The sequence below is a fragment of the Brienomyrus brachyistius genome, chromosome 3 (genome assembly GCF_023856365.1).
Source record: "Brienomyrus brachyistius isolate T26 chromosome 3, BBRACH_0.4, whole genome shotgun sequence".
Lineage (NCBI taxonomy): Eukaryota > Metazoa > Chordata > Actinopteri > Osteoglossiformes > Mormyridae > Brienomyrus > Brienomyrus brachyistius.
This window is the reverse complement of record NC_064535.1, coordinates 25,989,227-26,004,032: the sequence shown is the minus strand read 5'-3', so window position 1 is coordinate 26,004,032 and position 14,806 is coordinate 25,989,227. Positions and strand designations below refer to the sequence as shown.

The following is a 14,806-nucleotide window of genomic DNA, read 5'->3' as shown; positions in this document are numbered from 1 at the left end:
ATAAAGAAAATCCGAATATATAATTTGATCCATTTCTTTGACTCATTTTAGAGAAAATATGAGTGGGCAAATCATAGGGATATAAAACGACCGATAAAATAACTTACTCTAAAACTGAGGTTTTCTATTTTATTTTATAAAATGCCCTTTTTCAGACGTCGTTCAAAGCGGTAAGTTGGCTTTTTCTGCCTTGAGAAATTCTGCTCAGCAGCCCGGCCGCTAGGTGTCGCTGCGCTTAAGGTGCGTGAGCAGAGAGTCCCAGCGGTGATACGGCGTCCCTCCCCCGACAGGAAGTCTCCATACACGGAAGTGCAGCTTCTGAGATGACAGAAACGGGGCCCGATGGCCGTCTAGACAACCGGGCGGCTCGTTAAACGCGGCTGCTTGGTGCCCGGATCCACGGTTCTTGCGAAGTGGCTCTTTCCCTGTAAGTGACGCCGGCGGCCGCGACCCCGGCTCCGCATCGCCGTCTCAGTCCCTGCGGTGTTGAGGTTGTTGTTTCACTTGCTTGATCCGCATGGATCATCGGTATATCTATCGCACTGTTGATGTTTACGAATCATCTCCAGTTTGCCCATTGGTGGCGGATGTGTAATAATTCTGGCTGGATTTTGCTCGCTTGTCCAATCTGACACGTTACATATAACTGTCGCTTTATATCGGAGAAATATACGACAGCCGTGGATGCGGTTGTAATGGGATCCCTGCCGTTATATGTGCTGTAGAATTACTTGTTAAATTCATGTAAACCGAACAGGAATAGTAGGCGACTGAGAGGCGCTTCTGCATGAAGCTGATACGCAGTTGTGTTTCACTGCTGCAAACAGCAGGGTGTAGGGTTAGGGTTAAGAAGGGGATTGAATCTGATGATTGTTGTCATCAGAGTATGATGGTGTCCTGTACTAAAAAAACGAATCATACAACTTAACCAATAGTTTACAGCATAGGGCGGTTGTGTAAGGGCCACCCTTACATTCTCATACTAACGAGAGACTGGCGCGATCTTTACTAAGGACTGTTTATGCTGCAGTCTTATCGCAGTTATAGCGCACGGTTATGGAGGATGTGCTCACGGTTACAGCCTCTGCACCATGGAGCCGACCGCGTCGGGGATTTTCTGTGACCGCATGCTGAGCATGGTCAACTCTGAGGACGTGAACGCCATCATCCAAGCCCAGCGGCACATGTGAGTACGTCACGTCACGACGAGGCGCTGAACTTGGGGGCGATTTGGACCAGGCACGTGCAGATGAGAGGGTCTCTCCCATTTGCATGAATGAAAGTCCCCCCCTGGCCTTCTATGTTCTAAGTGCCCTCTCTCCATAACTGACGAAAATGAGAGATGGTTATGCACCATATATCTGCATGTGTGTCCTATCTATCCCTTAATGTAGTGATGAAAAATATCAGTTTCTTACTGGAAGTGTAGCTCTGTGAAAAACTGACGGCTTCACTCTGGCCCACATGTTTGAATTTCTGCATTTGCCAGGCTGGACCGCTTTGAGAAGACCAACGAGATGCTCCTGAACTTCAACGGACTGTCCAATGTGCGGCTCCAGCAGATGAACGAGCATTTCCTGCATCACACACGCACGCTGGTGGAGATGAAGAAGGACCTGGACAGCATCTTCAGGAGAATTAGGTGCCGCCCCCCTGTAGGACACAAATGTTGTACCTTTGGAGAAAAATGAGGGGGGACAGTGGTTCTCAGCCCTGTTCCTGACACTCCCCACTACCAGAATGTTTTCATTCCAACCCTACATTAATCAGGCTTATATGGTCCTTACTAGGCTAATAATGAATGTGGCAGGTTGAAAGTACTGTGGGTTGGAATGAAAACTTTCTGCTGGTGGAAGGGGGGGGGGCGTTAGGAACAGGACTGACAGCTACTCTTTTAGTCTAACAATAAAAAAAGTCCTTGTCTCCGGCCCTCTCTCACAGTGCTCACGTTCTGTTTAATGAGCAAGACAGCAAGACCTATTCTTTTTTGTGTTATGAAGTCATTTTTATTGTCATAATATTAGAGAACTACAGTGGAAAGTGCTACATTTCACCCAGTATTACAGTGATTTTTCAGCATTTTTCAGTCTGTATTTCTCTTTGTTCTTATATTTTCGTGAGAATTTAAACATTTTCAGGTATTCTTATGTGCAATGTATGCATACAAAAGTGTAAAAAGAAATTAAATTTCAGACACTAAACTTTGACCTTTGTCCTTCCCGTGACCTTTAGGACACTAAAGGGCAAGATTGCGAAGCAGTATCCGGAAGCCTTCAGCAGTAAGTCAGCCTTGTAAATTTGAATTGTGAATCTTGTGGGTTCTTCATCCCAGTTTGGTCTTCACTGGCCGTCTCAATCGCCACACACAGACGTCCACGAGTCGCCCATCCTTGAGGATGACGACGAAGAATTCGACCCCGTCCCCCCCAGCACTGCCACCACCGTCACTCTCACGTCTGAGCAGAGCACCGAGTCATGTGACACCAGCCCTGACATCATCTCCCCGACCATCAGCCACTGCTGCTCTGAGGACTCCGCCCAGGAGCAGCTGGACACGCCCACGTCAGACAGTCTGGGTGGAGCCGTCTTGCGGGATGAGGGTCCGGACTAGGAGGGAGAAGAAAGGACTCGGACAGCCGCATGGGAATGAAAATGCTCTTTACAGTCAAGATATCCACAACAGAGGTGTTGGCATTTCTTTTTTGGACATCCTGTCTGCTGAAACCCTGTCATCTGGTGAAAGGGGGCTCACACAGCCATGCATTTCTGCTCACAGAGCGCCGATTATTATAAAGACAAAATACTTGAATTCTCGTGTGTGAATTTTATGCTCTCAAGGGTTGGGCAGGAACTGCTCTGCTGTCTCAGACCCAGTGTCATTTTTTTACAAAAATATATTTCCAACAGTATGAGATGAAAGAAATTGCAGTTGAGGAAATATGCAATAATTTACATATGGGGAGATATATTTTTCATGTTTAACTTATTGTGATGCCACGCCAGGGCCCGTGTCTGCATAAAGGGTTAATTTGATTGGCCTCATCATTGAATTGTTTCCTGAATTGTTGCTTGATCCATTTTCTGGAATGTTCTTATATAAGACCCCAAAGAGGGTACGAATTTAGCAGTCCATGCTAACAAATATGTAAACTGACCTTAGTGTTTTTTTTTCAGTGTTCATTGTTGGATTTATCTCTAAAGTGCTGAAATGTTACAGTTACAGTTTATCCAGAGGTACGTTTTTGTAAGTCTGCTTTATCGATGTTGTGTCTTAAAAGATGTAATAATTTTAACTGCAGAGTATTGTATGCATTAATTAGACTAAAAAGTGAATAAAGTATAATTTAATAACTTTTTCCTCTTGAATAGGCGGTTCTAATTTATAGATAGCGCAATACAAGACAATATCAACTAGAGCAATACTGCGCATGTTCTGGGGAAAATCCAGATAATATAACAGTCCTACCGCAAGAGGGCGCTGTGGAAATCGGAGGCCTGCCACCTTTAGCCTAAATGATACAAATATTCTATGGTAAAGGGTAGTTGAAAGGTTATACCGCTGTACACTGACGGCTGGCTATTGTGAACATCCGCCCAAAAGGGCTGTATATTTAGGTACTTTGCCCGTGAGACTGTTCGCGTTCGCCTTTCGAGTAATGCAGTGATACGCTCGGCACCTTGAATTTTGGTCGCATGACACACAGGTAAGAATGCGCGAGGAAGCCTGTAGCTGGTTGGCTAATGTTGGCTAAGTGTGCTTGTCAGACGGCGTCGTGTCTCTGGTTAATATGCCGAAACGTTGCCCGTATCCTGCCTGCTGGTTCGCTTGGGACCTGACCGGACGGGGCTGCAGTGAGCGGTTCTTTGGCGGTGTATCACGCTTGACTAGTCGGGTCTTTAGCTTCCTCTACCGTAAACGTGACGTGGACCGCAAGGCGCCAGGGAGGCGTCCGCTCCGGTGGGCAGCTCGCTGATCAGCCCCTTGATCAACTGACTCTTGTAACTTCACGCATAACTTCCCGGTTTACTCGTTTAACGTTAACGTTTTAATACATTAAGCATAAGATCAAAATAAAACACCCTGACGTCTTATCACGTATTCAGCCATGAAGAAATATTCATTCTATTATTATGTCCTTCTGTCTTTTTAATGTGCACTACTTTTATAAGTGATTCCTCTTTTACTATTTAAATTGAAATAATTTAATCCCATTTACGTATGGTTTAGTGGCAGTTCATATCGTTGTTTAAAGTGCCTTTAGTGGTTATACTAGTTCTTAGATTTTATTAATTTGATTTTTTTTGTGCGTGTCTCTTGCACTAATTAATCTGGGGACTCAGTATTTGTAAAAGCTTGAATGGTGTGTTGTAACGCAGCCCGGTGCCCTTTGTAGGCTGTATATATGAGGAGGGAGGAAGTGGACAGTTCCCCCCAAAATGAGGCGACTGAACAGAAAGAAGGCTTTCAGTCTGGTGAAGGAGCTGGATGCCTTCCCCAAGATCCCAGAGAGCTACGTGGAAACCACAGCCAGTGGGGGGACAGGTGAGTTCTCACATGTCGGAGTCTGGGCTGAACGACACCTCGCTCTTCCCTGTTTATGATTTTTATAGTGGAAGCAAAGAGCACTTTGGACAACCCCAGGATGACTGTAAGTCATTGGGGTTTTGGGAATTTTCAAGGTTGCAATCATTCCATGGGAATTAGCAGGAATATATGGGAATTAATTGGAATAAACTGGAAATTTGACAAATTGCAGGTTAGCCTATAACAGAGAACGTAAATGTAGTTGGAAAACAAAAACCATATTGAGGGCACTAATAGTGATATCATTGTATGAGTGCTTGTGAGTAATTATTTGTGCATAAAACGCATTGCTTATAAGTAACATTCTGTGTTGTATTATGCAGACAGTCTGCTTTCTTTGCCATATTTGACAAATATTCCGCCGAGTTCAATATTTACAAAATTCTCCAGCTTAACTTTCCATGGAAAGTTTCCAGACATTTTCCACTCCTTTGCAACCCTATTGACTATACACTTACAGTTGTATTTGTCATAATTTTTCTTTGAGCAATTTATTAGGAGTATTGAAACCTTCATAAACTTGTGCCGTCTGTCTTCCCAGGCAGATAGAGGCCCACTAATAGTGACTGAAAAACTGACCGTTGATTTCACATATTGTAATGGACATATTGCATCTGTCTCACAATCACTGGTGACATGATTAAGTCAATGGTTTAATTTTTTCAGTCCTGAGCCTTCAGTGCAGTGTAATCTAGCAGAGATGAGATTACGTGTGTTTTTTCATTATTGTGAAATTATTTTCATTATCCCCCTGTAGTGTCTCTAATCGCCTTCACAACCATGGCCCTCCTGGCCTTTTTTGAGTTCTTTGTGTATCGGGACACCTGGATGAAGTATGACTACGAGGTGGACAAGGACTTCTCTAGGTATGCCATTCCTCTACTCTCACCCGACTGCTTTCTTAAGTCTTTACGTAGTGATCAAAAACACCACAGCAGGATTTTGTCTTTAATTGGTTTATAATTTACATCTTCAGAGACAATATACAGAATTCATCTCGTGTCAGTATAACCCTTGTTTTGAAAGTGGTAACTGTCTTCCCTTTTTTTTTTGTTTACAGCAAATTAAGAATAAATATTGATATTACAGTTGCTATGCGATGTCAGCGTAAGTGTTTAATTTTTTTTATGTATTTCTGTACTGTCTGGATGTGTGCTTGAGTCTCCTTGAGGTCAATTCTTAAAGTCTTTTAAATAAGCAAAGTGATTTTTGGGTGCATTTGCTTGTCGTTGTGCAGAAAGGCATTTCATTCTTTATAGAGATGTGTTAAAAGACCCTTTAGCCCATGTAATTACTGTGCTTGCATGGATGTATAGATGTTTTGCCGTGACTTAGCTGCCCTTCTTTTTGATTCAGACGTTGGGGCAGATGTGCTGGACTTAGCAGAGACCATGGTGGCATCAGATGGCCTTCAGTATGAGCCGGTGAGCGTTCTGTAAATGTTATGCCAAGTGACTGATGTGCATTCTTTGCATTCAGCCTGAAGGCTCATTTATATTTCTGCGTAGAATCTACACTGTGGGCATGATGTACGTATGGAGTAGACTACACTACACTACATACACTACACTACTCGTACACTACACGTTCGCCTATGTTGTAACCAGACACACACCTGCCCAGACATGTCACTGGCTATAGTGTAGGGTATATGTCATACACGATACTGTACATCAGTCGCGCTGTCGTTACCGTATGAGTGACGTGCTTGTATTTTATGTATAACGTACGCGTGTGTTTGCGTTATCAGGTTATTTTCGAGCTCTCGCCTCAGCAGAGACTCTGGCACAGGTAAGACATCATATTCTGCGCCGTGTTTTGTTCCCGTTGCTGCACTGTGTCCTCGCTGCCCAGCTGCTCGTCCCCAAGGCTCGCCGTTTGTTTACTTTCCATGCCGCATGCCGCTCTTGAGACGTTTTCCCTTTTGCCTCTAATTGGGTCACTCGCTGAACCTTCCAGGGCACGGATCCTCCTGGTTATTAGGCTTCCGCTGCTGAGTCCTGGGGGGCGGAGGTTTACTTTCAGGCTGTAATTGAAATCCACAAGCATGTGTTTGCTGTCTCCTCCCTCCCACCACAGGACTCTGCTGCTGATACAGAGCAGACTGAGGGAGGAGCACTCGCTTCAGGATGTCCTGTTCAAGAGCGTCTTGAAGGGATCCCCTACTGCCCTGCCACCTCGGTTAGTCTGAGATCCCTTCACGTTGGGGGTTTTGAACTGTGTCAAGACCAGAGGCCTGAGTGGAGTCATGTGGAGTAATTGAATATGCATTCGGGCCTCCCCTACACCCCCCCCCCGTGTGGAGATTCTCCTCAATCCCACAGTGTGCTCATGTGTCTTCTTATGCATTTAAGCGAAGGTCTGTTTTCGCCGAAATAGGTTATCATCTGAAAGGAAAGGAGGAGCTTGTGGGCGCTACTCAGAGGAGCTTTGAGGCCTGATCTCCATCTTATCTCTCCCCCCCTTCCCCCCCCCACCCACCCAGGGAGGACAGCCCCAATCAGCCGTTCAATGCGTGCAGGATACACGGGCATGTCTACGTCAACAAAGTGGCGGGAAACTTCCACATCACCGTGGGGAAGTACGTTCTCCACCTTGAATTCTGATGTGCCTCAATTCATGTGCTCATTGGTATCTCGGGTCAGGTTTTGCTACATGAAACAAACCTTGGAATGATCTTTCTCTCTATATATGCAGTTCCTTGACACTGTAGTTCTCCTGTCCATGTGCCTTTTCACATATATAGGCATGTATACAGAACCTCGCGCAATTAAACCGCATGTAGTTTTCCAAACTCTTTTACAAATATAATTACTACCCCCGATATTGACGGTTCAGGCCTATTAAAGGATCTAGCTGTTGATCTCTAAGTTTCTGAATCTGCTGATGTTCATCTTAAAGCCCTTTTCCACCGCAACCAGGTACCATACATTTGGCACTTCAGAAAAGTACCGAAAGTACAGTTCTTCAAGGTGTTGGTTTTCCAGTGGCATAAGAATTGGACTTGGTGCTGAATGACATCACAACGCGAGTATTTTATACGGAATTTGAAAAATGGCTGTAGTATATTATAGGGCTGGACGATATTAAGACCAGCATCTGCTTCCCAGTCAGTTATGCACATGTAGTTCTCACATCGCAAGGAGCGCGATACCTTGTTTGAGATCCGGGGGTTTTATTTACTTTATTTCCAGTATATTGCAGCCTTTATTTCTTGTCATGCAATCCAGATATTCGTCTGGTTTCTCACACACAATTGATCACAATTAAAGTTTGGGACTTTGGATTTGTCTACACATAAAATTATTTAAAAAATATATTGTATCTTTTTTTTTTTTTTTTTAATCAAGTTTATCATTGTTTTCTGAGTTTGTAAGCTTTCTCAGGACAGTGGTTGTATTGTGTTTGAGGCATAACCAGTCAAAAGTGAATGAACACATTTGCAAGAACCATCCCACCAGTGTTTTTGGTACCGGAAATTAATGGAAAAGGGAAAATTCCAAAAGTACTGTACCAAAAGTATCGTACTTGATGTGGTCGAAAAGCTCCCTTAAATAAAAGTGATATGGTAGCTACTGCCCTGCAGGGGGAGACATAGTCCCTTCAACATCCTGTTATGGTGTCCATGTTCTTCTAAATGACATGGGGTAGTATTTAGGTGAGGCACAATGCTATGGTCTCAGCGAGCAGTAAGCGAGCATTGGCTAGACAGGGATGATTTCCAGCTATGCTGGTTCAAGTGAGCGACGGGGTCTCACAGATACACCCATGGGGGCGAGTGAATTATTTATGTGACATTATTTCTTCTGTCCCTTTAAGAAATGGGAGTGTCTAGAAGTGAAGGTGCAGATGTTTCTGTGTCAGTGACATGATATTGATCCAGTATCTGAGTCAGGCTCTAGACAAAACCGCATGCTGTGATGGTCGGTAGGTGTTGTGTAGGTTTAGGGGCTGGGCTCTCATGCAGGTTTTAGAGCAGGTGAAGGTGTTTAGCGTGAGTAGCCTCAGTCGAGGGGCTGCCCCAGCGTGATAGCGGTGAGATGGAGATTCGGGTCCCTGGCGTGGCCCTGCTCCTTTGGTGCCCGGTGATGTAACTCCTCTCTGTCTTCCAGGGCCATCCCACACCCCCGCGGACACGCTCATCTAGCAGCTCTGGTTAGTCATGAAAGTAAGTCTCTGCTGTCCTGTTGTGAAAGGTCCCCCTGGGATTCTTCACAACCTTCCACTACTACCTGTTATTTCCTGCAGTTCAGCACCTCCATTTGTCCAGTCTTATATAGAAAATCATCATAGCTGCTGGGAAATGTTGCGATTCTCCATGACTTTGCAGTGTGAGAGCTTGTCCACATGGTGGCGCCCTCTACTCTTAGGCCACAGAGCACATTTCTTAGAACTGAATAGAACTGGTTGTGTAGCTACGTAACAAATGGGTCTCTTAATCCTAAAATGTGCTGCTTGGCATTTTATAGATCGGATAAGCTGTGTAGGTGTTTCTTAGTGAAGATTTCAGGCCTGGTGTTTGTTACGTCTGTATGGCAGTCGTAAAAACTTCCTGCCTACAGATCAGCTGCCTCTGAGGTACCAGAAATTCCTGTTCTATAACTGACTCCAGATCAGCTACCTTCTGCCAGTGGTCTCTGTAGTTTCCCCAGATGATGATGATGACTAAATCTTGTGTGGTACCAAAGAGCACAGGCTGCTGGCAGCTCTGAATTTGTCACGTAACCATGCAAAATGTCTGACATTTGACCTTTGACCCCACAGCATACAACTTCTCCCACCGAATAGATCACTTGTCTTTTGGAGAAGAAATCCCAGGCATCATAAATCCGCTGGATGGCACAGAAAAAGTTTGCTCTGATCGTAAGTGTGACGTCGCCTTAATGTTTTATGAACTACCGTATGATGACCAGAAATCCATGCAGACCTGGTGGGCTTTCGCTGGGGACTGGCTCCCTCTGGTGGTTTTCTTAGACGCCTGCCATTCATTTAAGTCCCTCACGCTGTTGCCTGCAGAAGCCCCTCGGCTGTCAGAGCCCTGCCTCCATTTAGCTGTGTGTGTCGCTAACAGGGAACAGTGTTACAGGCAGAGCCCAGCGAGGCAGCTTGTAATTGGGCAGAGAGCCCTGTACCCTGGGGCTACCAGTGACAGTCCCGCTAATCCCGCTAATAGCGTCCTCAGTTGGGCATCTCTCATTCTGAGATACAGGATTCATGACTCAGGACAGGTTCCATATGGCTGCCGTTTCTTTAATCCAGGGGATGCCAACTCCGGTCCTGGAGAACTACTGTCCAGTAGGTTTTCTATCCCACCTGACTTCTGATCAGCCACACCTGTTCCTGGTATTTATCTAAGAACAGGTGTGGCTCATTGGAAGCCCAAGTGAGTTTACTGCGGGTGCAGCTGCACCCCCTACTGGTCAAATAAAAATATAATGTGAAGTTATATTTGAAAATGTGGTGTTAGTCATATCAAGCATACAACCTCTCATATCGAATCAATCACCAGTCTTTTGGCTAAGAAATCCCAGTCAGATTTATACTTACAGCAATCACTTGCCCACTGGGGGAGATAGAGTTCAAATTCTGATGCTGATTTGGGGGGGGGGGGGAAGGGTTATACAACTGCTGATCAGAGATGGAAGGGTGTGCAGGACCTGTCCTGCGGTGTCCTAGAGCTGTTTCTCTATAACTAGAACTCATCTCACTTATTTGCCCGTGGTGGATCTCTTGGATTTTTCTGTGCCAAGTGTGTGAATTTGCATGATGTTACCCTTCCAGTGTCCTTCGATGCAAATGAAAGCAGGCATCCAGATGTATCACATCACGTGTATCGCGGCGCAGTGCCCGGCTTGGCATGCGTTTTCAGCTTTCGCCTTGTGCCCGCAGTGCTGTTTGGGGTGCATACTGCAGTCTCCTTCCTGACCGGCCGGCCGCTCACTTCTCTTACAGACAACCAGATGTTCCAGTACTTCATCACGATAGTGCCCACCAAGCTCTACACCTACAAGATCACTGCAGACACGCACCAGTACTCCGTCACAGAGCGGGTAGGCTTTGTCTGTGTGCGTCTGCATATGACACCGATTAAGGCTTTGCTGGGGATTTATCTGAGCTTTACCCGATCTTCCCCAGAACTTTCCCAGTGCTTTACCAGAGCTGTGTCACAAACCATTCACAAAACCTGCTCGCATTTCACTGTTTTCACCGTTTTCTTTATTACATGCACACTTTGCATCCCTAATATAAAAGAAAAACGTGTTATATCAAAACATGGGAACAATATTGGAAATGAATGCTTGAAGAGTAGACCGCACCAGCTCCTTAGCCAATCAGCAGTGGCATGCAGGGTCACATGTCCCAGAGGCGTGGCCCATCCTCCTCATTGATCCCTGTTCCTGTCCCTGCCTCCTCACTGCAGGAGCGCGTGATCAACCACGCAGCCGGCAGTCACGGCGTCTCCGGGATCTTCATGAAGTACGACCTGAGCTCGCTGATGGTGACGGTGACAGAGCAGCACATGCCTTTCTGGCAGTTCCTGGTGCGACTGTGTGGCATAGTGGGAGGCATCTTCTCCACCACAGGTACACAGCCAGACCGGGCCGGATTGGGCCTCGTACTTCCCTCCGAGTGCCAGTCTCCATTCGAACAAGCGGTGTAAATCGTAAGCTTCACCACGATACTACTCGATTTCGCAAGGCCGCGATTCAGTATCGGGTGATATTTTGAAATGTTACTGTGATTCAGTTCAATTCAGTAATTTGTGATCGATATTTTCGATATAGTGAAACATAAGCTGATTTTAGTGGAATTTGTTTGAATTCAAAAAGACAACAATAAATGTTTAATCTTTCATTTTGACAACAGAATATGTTGAAAAAACTATTCATGTCTTTAAATGTTTGCATAAGAAACATCTTGTATTTACTTTTAACAACAAAAACAATTTCTGTACATGTATAGCCTTCTTGGAAAACCTAGTAACACAGGTGTACTCAACTACATAAGATGTACTATAATGCATAGGTGTCTACTCTCTACTAGAGTGAGTCTCTAGATTGCTTTGTGTGAGAATTATTCAGTTTTTGTTTTTTTATATGAATCGATATTTGTTAGTTGATTAAATTGCATTGTGGCTTTAACGATCGTTTATCGATTAGAATCAATCACTTGTTACATGAAGTGTTAAAATTATGGGTGTAATTATGTTAAATATCAGAGGAAGCAAACTTGTGTATGGCGCCCCCTAGCTGATATGTCTGCCCTGTGCTGCCTCGCTTAGGAATGCTCCACGGCCTTGTGGGCTTCACCGTCGACGTGGTTTGCTGCCGCTTGAAGCTGGGAGTTTACAGGTCTAAGCAGGTACCCTTCCGCACTGGTGTGTGATGGTCGCAGCATCATCCCCATCATCCATAGCAGCCATCCACCTCAATACTTACCTAGGAACTTTGCAAATTCACAGTTCCGCACCTGACAAGCTCTCAGATGTACTCAGTTGGAATGAAATTGGCATTTGTGATGTTCTTTTAATGAATATGTGTCTTTAGGTAAGACCCCATGTGTTAAATGTGTGATATCGGCTTATTGCTTCTCCGCCAGTCCCTCATCTGTTTTGATAACACCTTGTCTTATTGAACTGTGTGCGGCCTCTCTCAACCCCCCCCCCCCCCCCTTCCCTCCGTCCATGACACCCAGTCTTACATTTTATTTAAAAGATGCTTTTGTTCATTACAAACATGGAACACTCTGGAGCCAACTAGGCGTTAGAGCAGTTAGGCTGAGCTTCCAACCAGAGACCAGATACTAGTGTAAACAGTATTGGAGCAGGAGGTGCACAAGAAGAGCAAGAACCTAATAAGCCTATTATTCAGACAGACAATGTGTAAGACAAAAAGTTTTGGTGCAAAGAAAATGATGGTGTAAAATTATGACTTCATGCCTGTCAGTGTGTTTGCTTAGCGACTTTCAAAACCCCTTCGAATGCAGCATTTGTAGGATTCGCAGCAACCGTTTAGTACATCCATGTATTCTTTTTGACTGAACCACTGGCATGCCGTGTTTAGCTGATCAATACATGGAGTTATTTAACTAATTAGGTTAATTAAGAGAGCCTGTGGTAAACTTTAACGTGTGGAATAGCTGGGGTACCCTTGAGGAGAAGTTTAGGAACTGCTGTTGTTCCAACCATCCAAGAAGTTATCAGTAACTTTTTTTTTTCCAAGAACAGAATAACATCTTGTTTGGTTTTATTATTTTACTGTTAATTCGAGTACGTGTGTGGTTGTCTGAACAGATAAGAAGCCTTAAACATTTTGTCTTCCTAAGACTTTTGCATAGCACGTTTTTTTGTCTTGGCGTTTTTCAGATCCACCTCCTGGATGGCCAGCTGAATAACCATGAACCCTTGCTGACAGAGAACCACACTCACTAGCAGGACAGTGCCGTCCCCTTCGGCCCGTTTCCCTGAGAGAGGCGCCCCCTGCAGGCCATGCCGCCAGGCAGCAGCACATCATGCCCCGGAAGTGCTTTTTAATCCTACTGGCAGTTGTTTTGTACGCTTTCCTATAAACTGTTTGGGGACAGATAGCTGGGGTAGGTCCTGCTCACAAGGCGTCCATCGACCCACTCGTCTGACATGAGTTTTTTTTCCGTTTTTTTTTTTTTTTAGTGAACACGTTTACAAATGTTATCCTTATAACAGTCGCTGTTAAACTTGGTGTATGAGCCAATTTTTTTTGGTATTTCTATTGGCTAAATTCTAAACAAGAACATTTAATCGCGATGGATTTCCCAGACCAGTCCTCTCTGTAACCAGTGGTACTTAAACTCTGGATTCTTAGTTGCCGTTTCAATTACAGCTACTGCAGTATACATTTTTTATTTTTTTTTTTAAACCCTTGTCTCCCCCTTTTTTTTCCCTGATTGGTGGGTGATTTACAGTGTGTGTATTATGAGAGCTGGGATTGTGTGTGTGTGTGTCAGGATTTAATTTAAAATAAATGTGCAGTAAACCTGCAACGAAGAGCATTTCCTATTCACATGATGTAATCATGGTTTTCACACTGTTCTAAACCTCTGCTTGGTTTGAGTTGGTCTCATGGTATTTTGTTGTCTCTCTACGTGCTTTTTAATGCCACATTTTCAGTCGCCTGTCAGTCGGCCTGTTCGGATTGACTTCTTTGGAGGTGCCTGTCTGGAATACATGCGAATCTGTTTCCTAAAACTGCTGAACAAAGGTCTGGTTCCAGTGGCCTGTTTAGCTCTGAATCTCTCACTGTCACTGGCCGCGTACGTGTTCGTTCCCAAACCGTCTCCTTGGTTTATCGTTAATCACGTTTTTATAAGTATCCAGTGTGGCTTTTTAACTGGATGTCAGGAACGACTGTGAAGTTTGGGGGGGGGGGATTACCCCAGTTGTGTTTCTGCACCCAGAGGTGAACTTGACATTTATATGGTCCTCATGTTGAAATGTGGCTGTACTTTTTATTGTTTTAACATTGTAATTATTTTCATTGCCTGTTTGAAGTGACCAAAATCAATTGGAAGTGGAATACTGCTCTGAAAAGGCTTCCGGATCGGCTGTGGTTCACGTCTCCAAATTAAACAGAAAGTTGTTCCTACTAGAATTCAAATGTTCTCGATATCCCCCCCCACCTCCCACCCCCCACAAGAATATATATATTTTTTAACTGGAACTATTTACAGACACCTCATTAGCAGTTCAGCCAACTGGGTGCCACATTCGCTTTTGGAGATCACCTTCATGTAAATGTGTGAAATGCTCTTGATGCATTAACGTCTGAAAATGTGGTTCCTGGTGAAGCGGCCGGGCTGCACATAGTGAAGCCTGTGGCCATCTGATGTTTTTGTGCGTCAAGATTATTGAAGTTTTCAGCCCCCGTTGACATGGAAAATGCACTGCCTTTTTATTTACTGTGCATGTGTGGGGGCTATGCCCCCCCCATTAAAAGTCACTTTTGAATTTGTATTTTAATTGAACTGTCTTTTGTTAGCAGCCAGTTCCTGGAACAATAGAGGTTAGGGGCCTTGATCAAGGGCCCTATGGTACAATCACTCTGTTATCGCCAGGATTTGAACCAGTGACCTTCTGTTCCCAGGCAGAGTCCTAACCTGCAGAGCTACATTTCCAAACGTATTTTATAAAGTTTTAGTATTTGAATATGAAGATCAGTGATCATTGTTGACACACCACAGCAAAAT

The 14,806-nt window shown here is 44.5% G+C and overlaps 2 protein-coding genes across 3 annotated transcripts; both read left to right on the top strand.

Annotated features, from left to right (window-relative positions):
* The first annotated feature begins 283 nt into the window (after positions 1 to 283).
* On the top strand, positions 284 to 3,356 carry kxd1 (KxDL motif containing 1). 2 transcript variants are annotated; one of them, XM_049006790.1, is made up of 5 exons: positions 284 to 427; positions 1,082 to 1,186; positions 1,490 to 1,642; positions 2,233 to 2,279; positions 2,370 to 3,356. In XM_049006790.1, exons 2-5 carry the CDS (start codon positions 1,092 to 1,094, stop codon positions 2,609 to 2,611), a joined length of 537 nt encoding a protein of 178 aa, XP_048862747.1. In that variant the 5' UTR covers positions 284 to 427; positions 1,082 to 1,091; the 3' UTR covers positions 2,612 to 3,356. The 2 variants fall into 2 exon arrangements, with proteins under 2 accessions (XP_048862747.1, XP_048862748.1); XM_049006791.1 differs by having other exon boundaries at positions 286 to 427; positions 1,031 to 1,186.
* A 160-nt stretch (positions 3,357 to 3,516) lies between these two features.
* ergic2 (ERGIC and golgi 2) lies at positions 3,517 to 14,573 on the top strand. Its single transcript, XM_049006789.1, has 14 exons — positions 3,517 to 3,704; positions 4,395 to 4,543; positions 5,343 to 5,451; positions 5,646 to 5,692; positions 5,942 to 6,009; positions 6,336 to 6,376; positions 6,665 to 6,766; positions 7,071 to 7,166; positions 8,698 to 8,753; positions 9,350 to 9,448; positions 10,538 to 10,635; positions 11,007 to 11,169; positions 11,868 to 11,947; positions 12,951 to 14,573. The coding sequence occupies exons 2-14, from the start codon at positions 4,438 to 4,440 to the stop codon at positions 13,014 to 13,016; spliced, it is 1,131 nt and encodes a 376-aa protein (XP_048862746.1). The 5' UTR covers positions 3,517 to 3,704; positions 4,395 to 4,437; the 3' UTR covers positions 13,017 to 14,573.
* The last annotated feature ends 233 nt before the right edge of the window (positions 14,574 to 14,806 follow it).

Bases quoted from the DNA above. Each gene is read 5' to 3' on its own strand.
- kxd1 (XM_049006790.1), top strand. From the start codon at position 1,092: ATGGAGCCGACCGCGTCGGGGATTTTCTGTGACCGCATGCTGAGCATG. The intron at 1,643-2,232 runs GTGCCGCCCCCC...CGTGACCTTTAG, and splicing joins AGCATCTTCAGGAGAATTAG to GACACTAAAGGGCAAGATTG. The intron at 2,280-2,369 runs GTAAGTCAGCCT...CGCCACACACAG, and splicing joins GTATCCGGAAGCCTTCAGCA to ACGTCCACGAGTCGCCCATC.
- ergic2 (XM_049006789.1), top strand. From the start codon at position 4,438: ATGAGGCGACTGAACAGAAAGAAGGCTTTCAGTCTGGTGAAGGAGCTG. The intron at 6,010-6,335 runs GTGAGCGTTCTG...TTGCGTTATCAG, and splicing joins ATGGCCTTCAGTATGAGCCG to GTTATTTTCGAGCTCTCGCC. The intron at 11,948-12,950 runs GTACCCTTCCGC...GGCGTTTTTCAG, and splicing joins GAGTTTACAGGTCTAAGCAG to ATCCACCTCCTGGATGGCCA.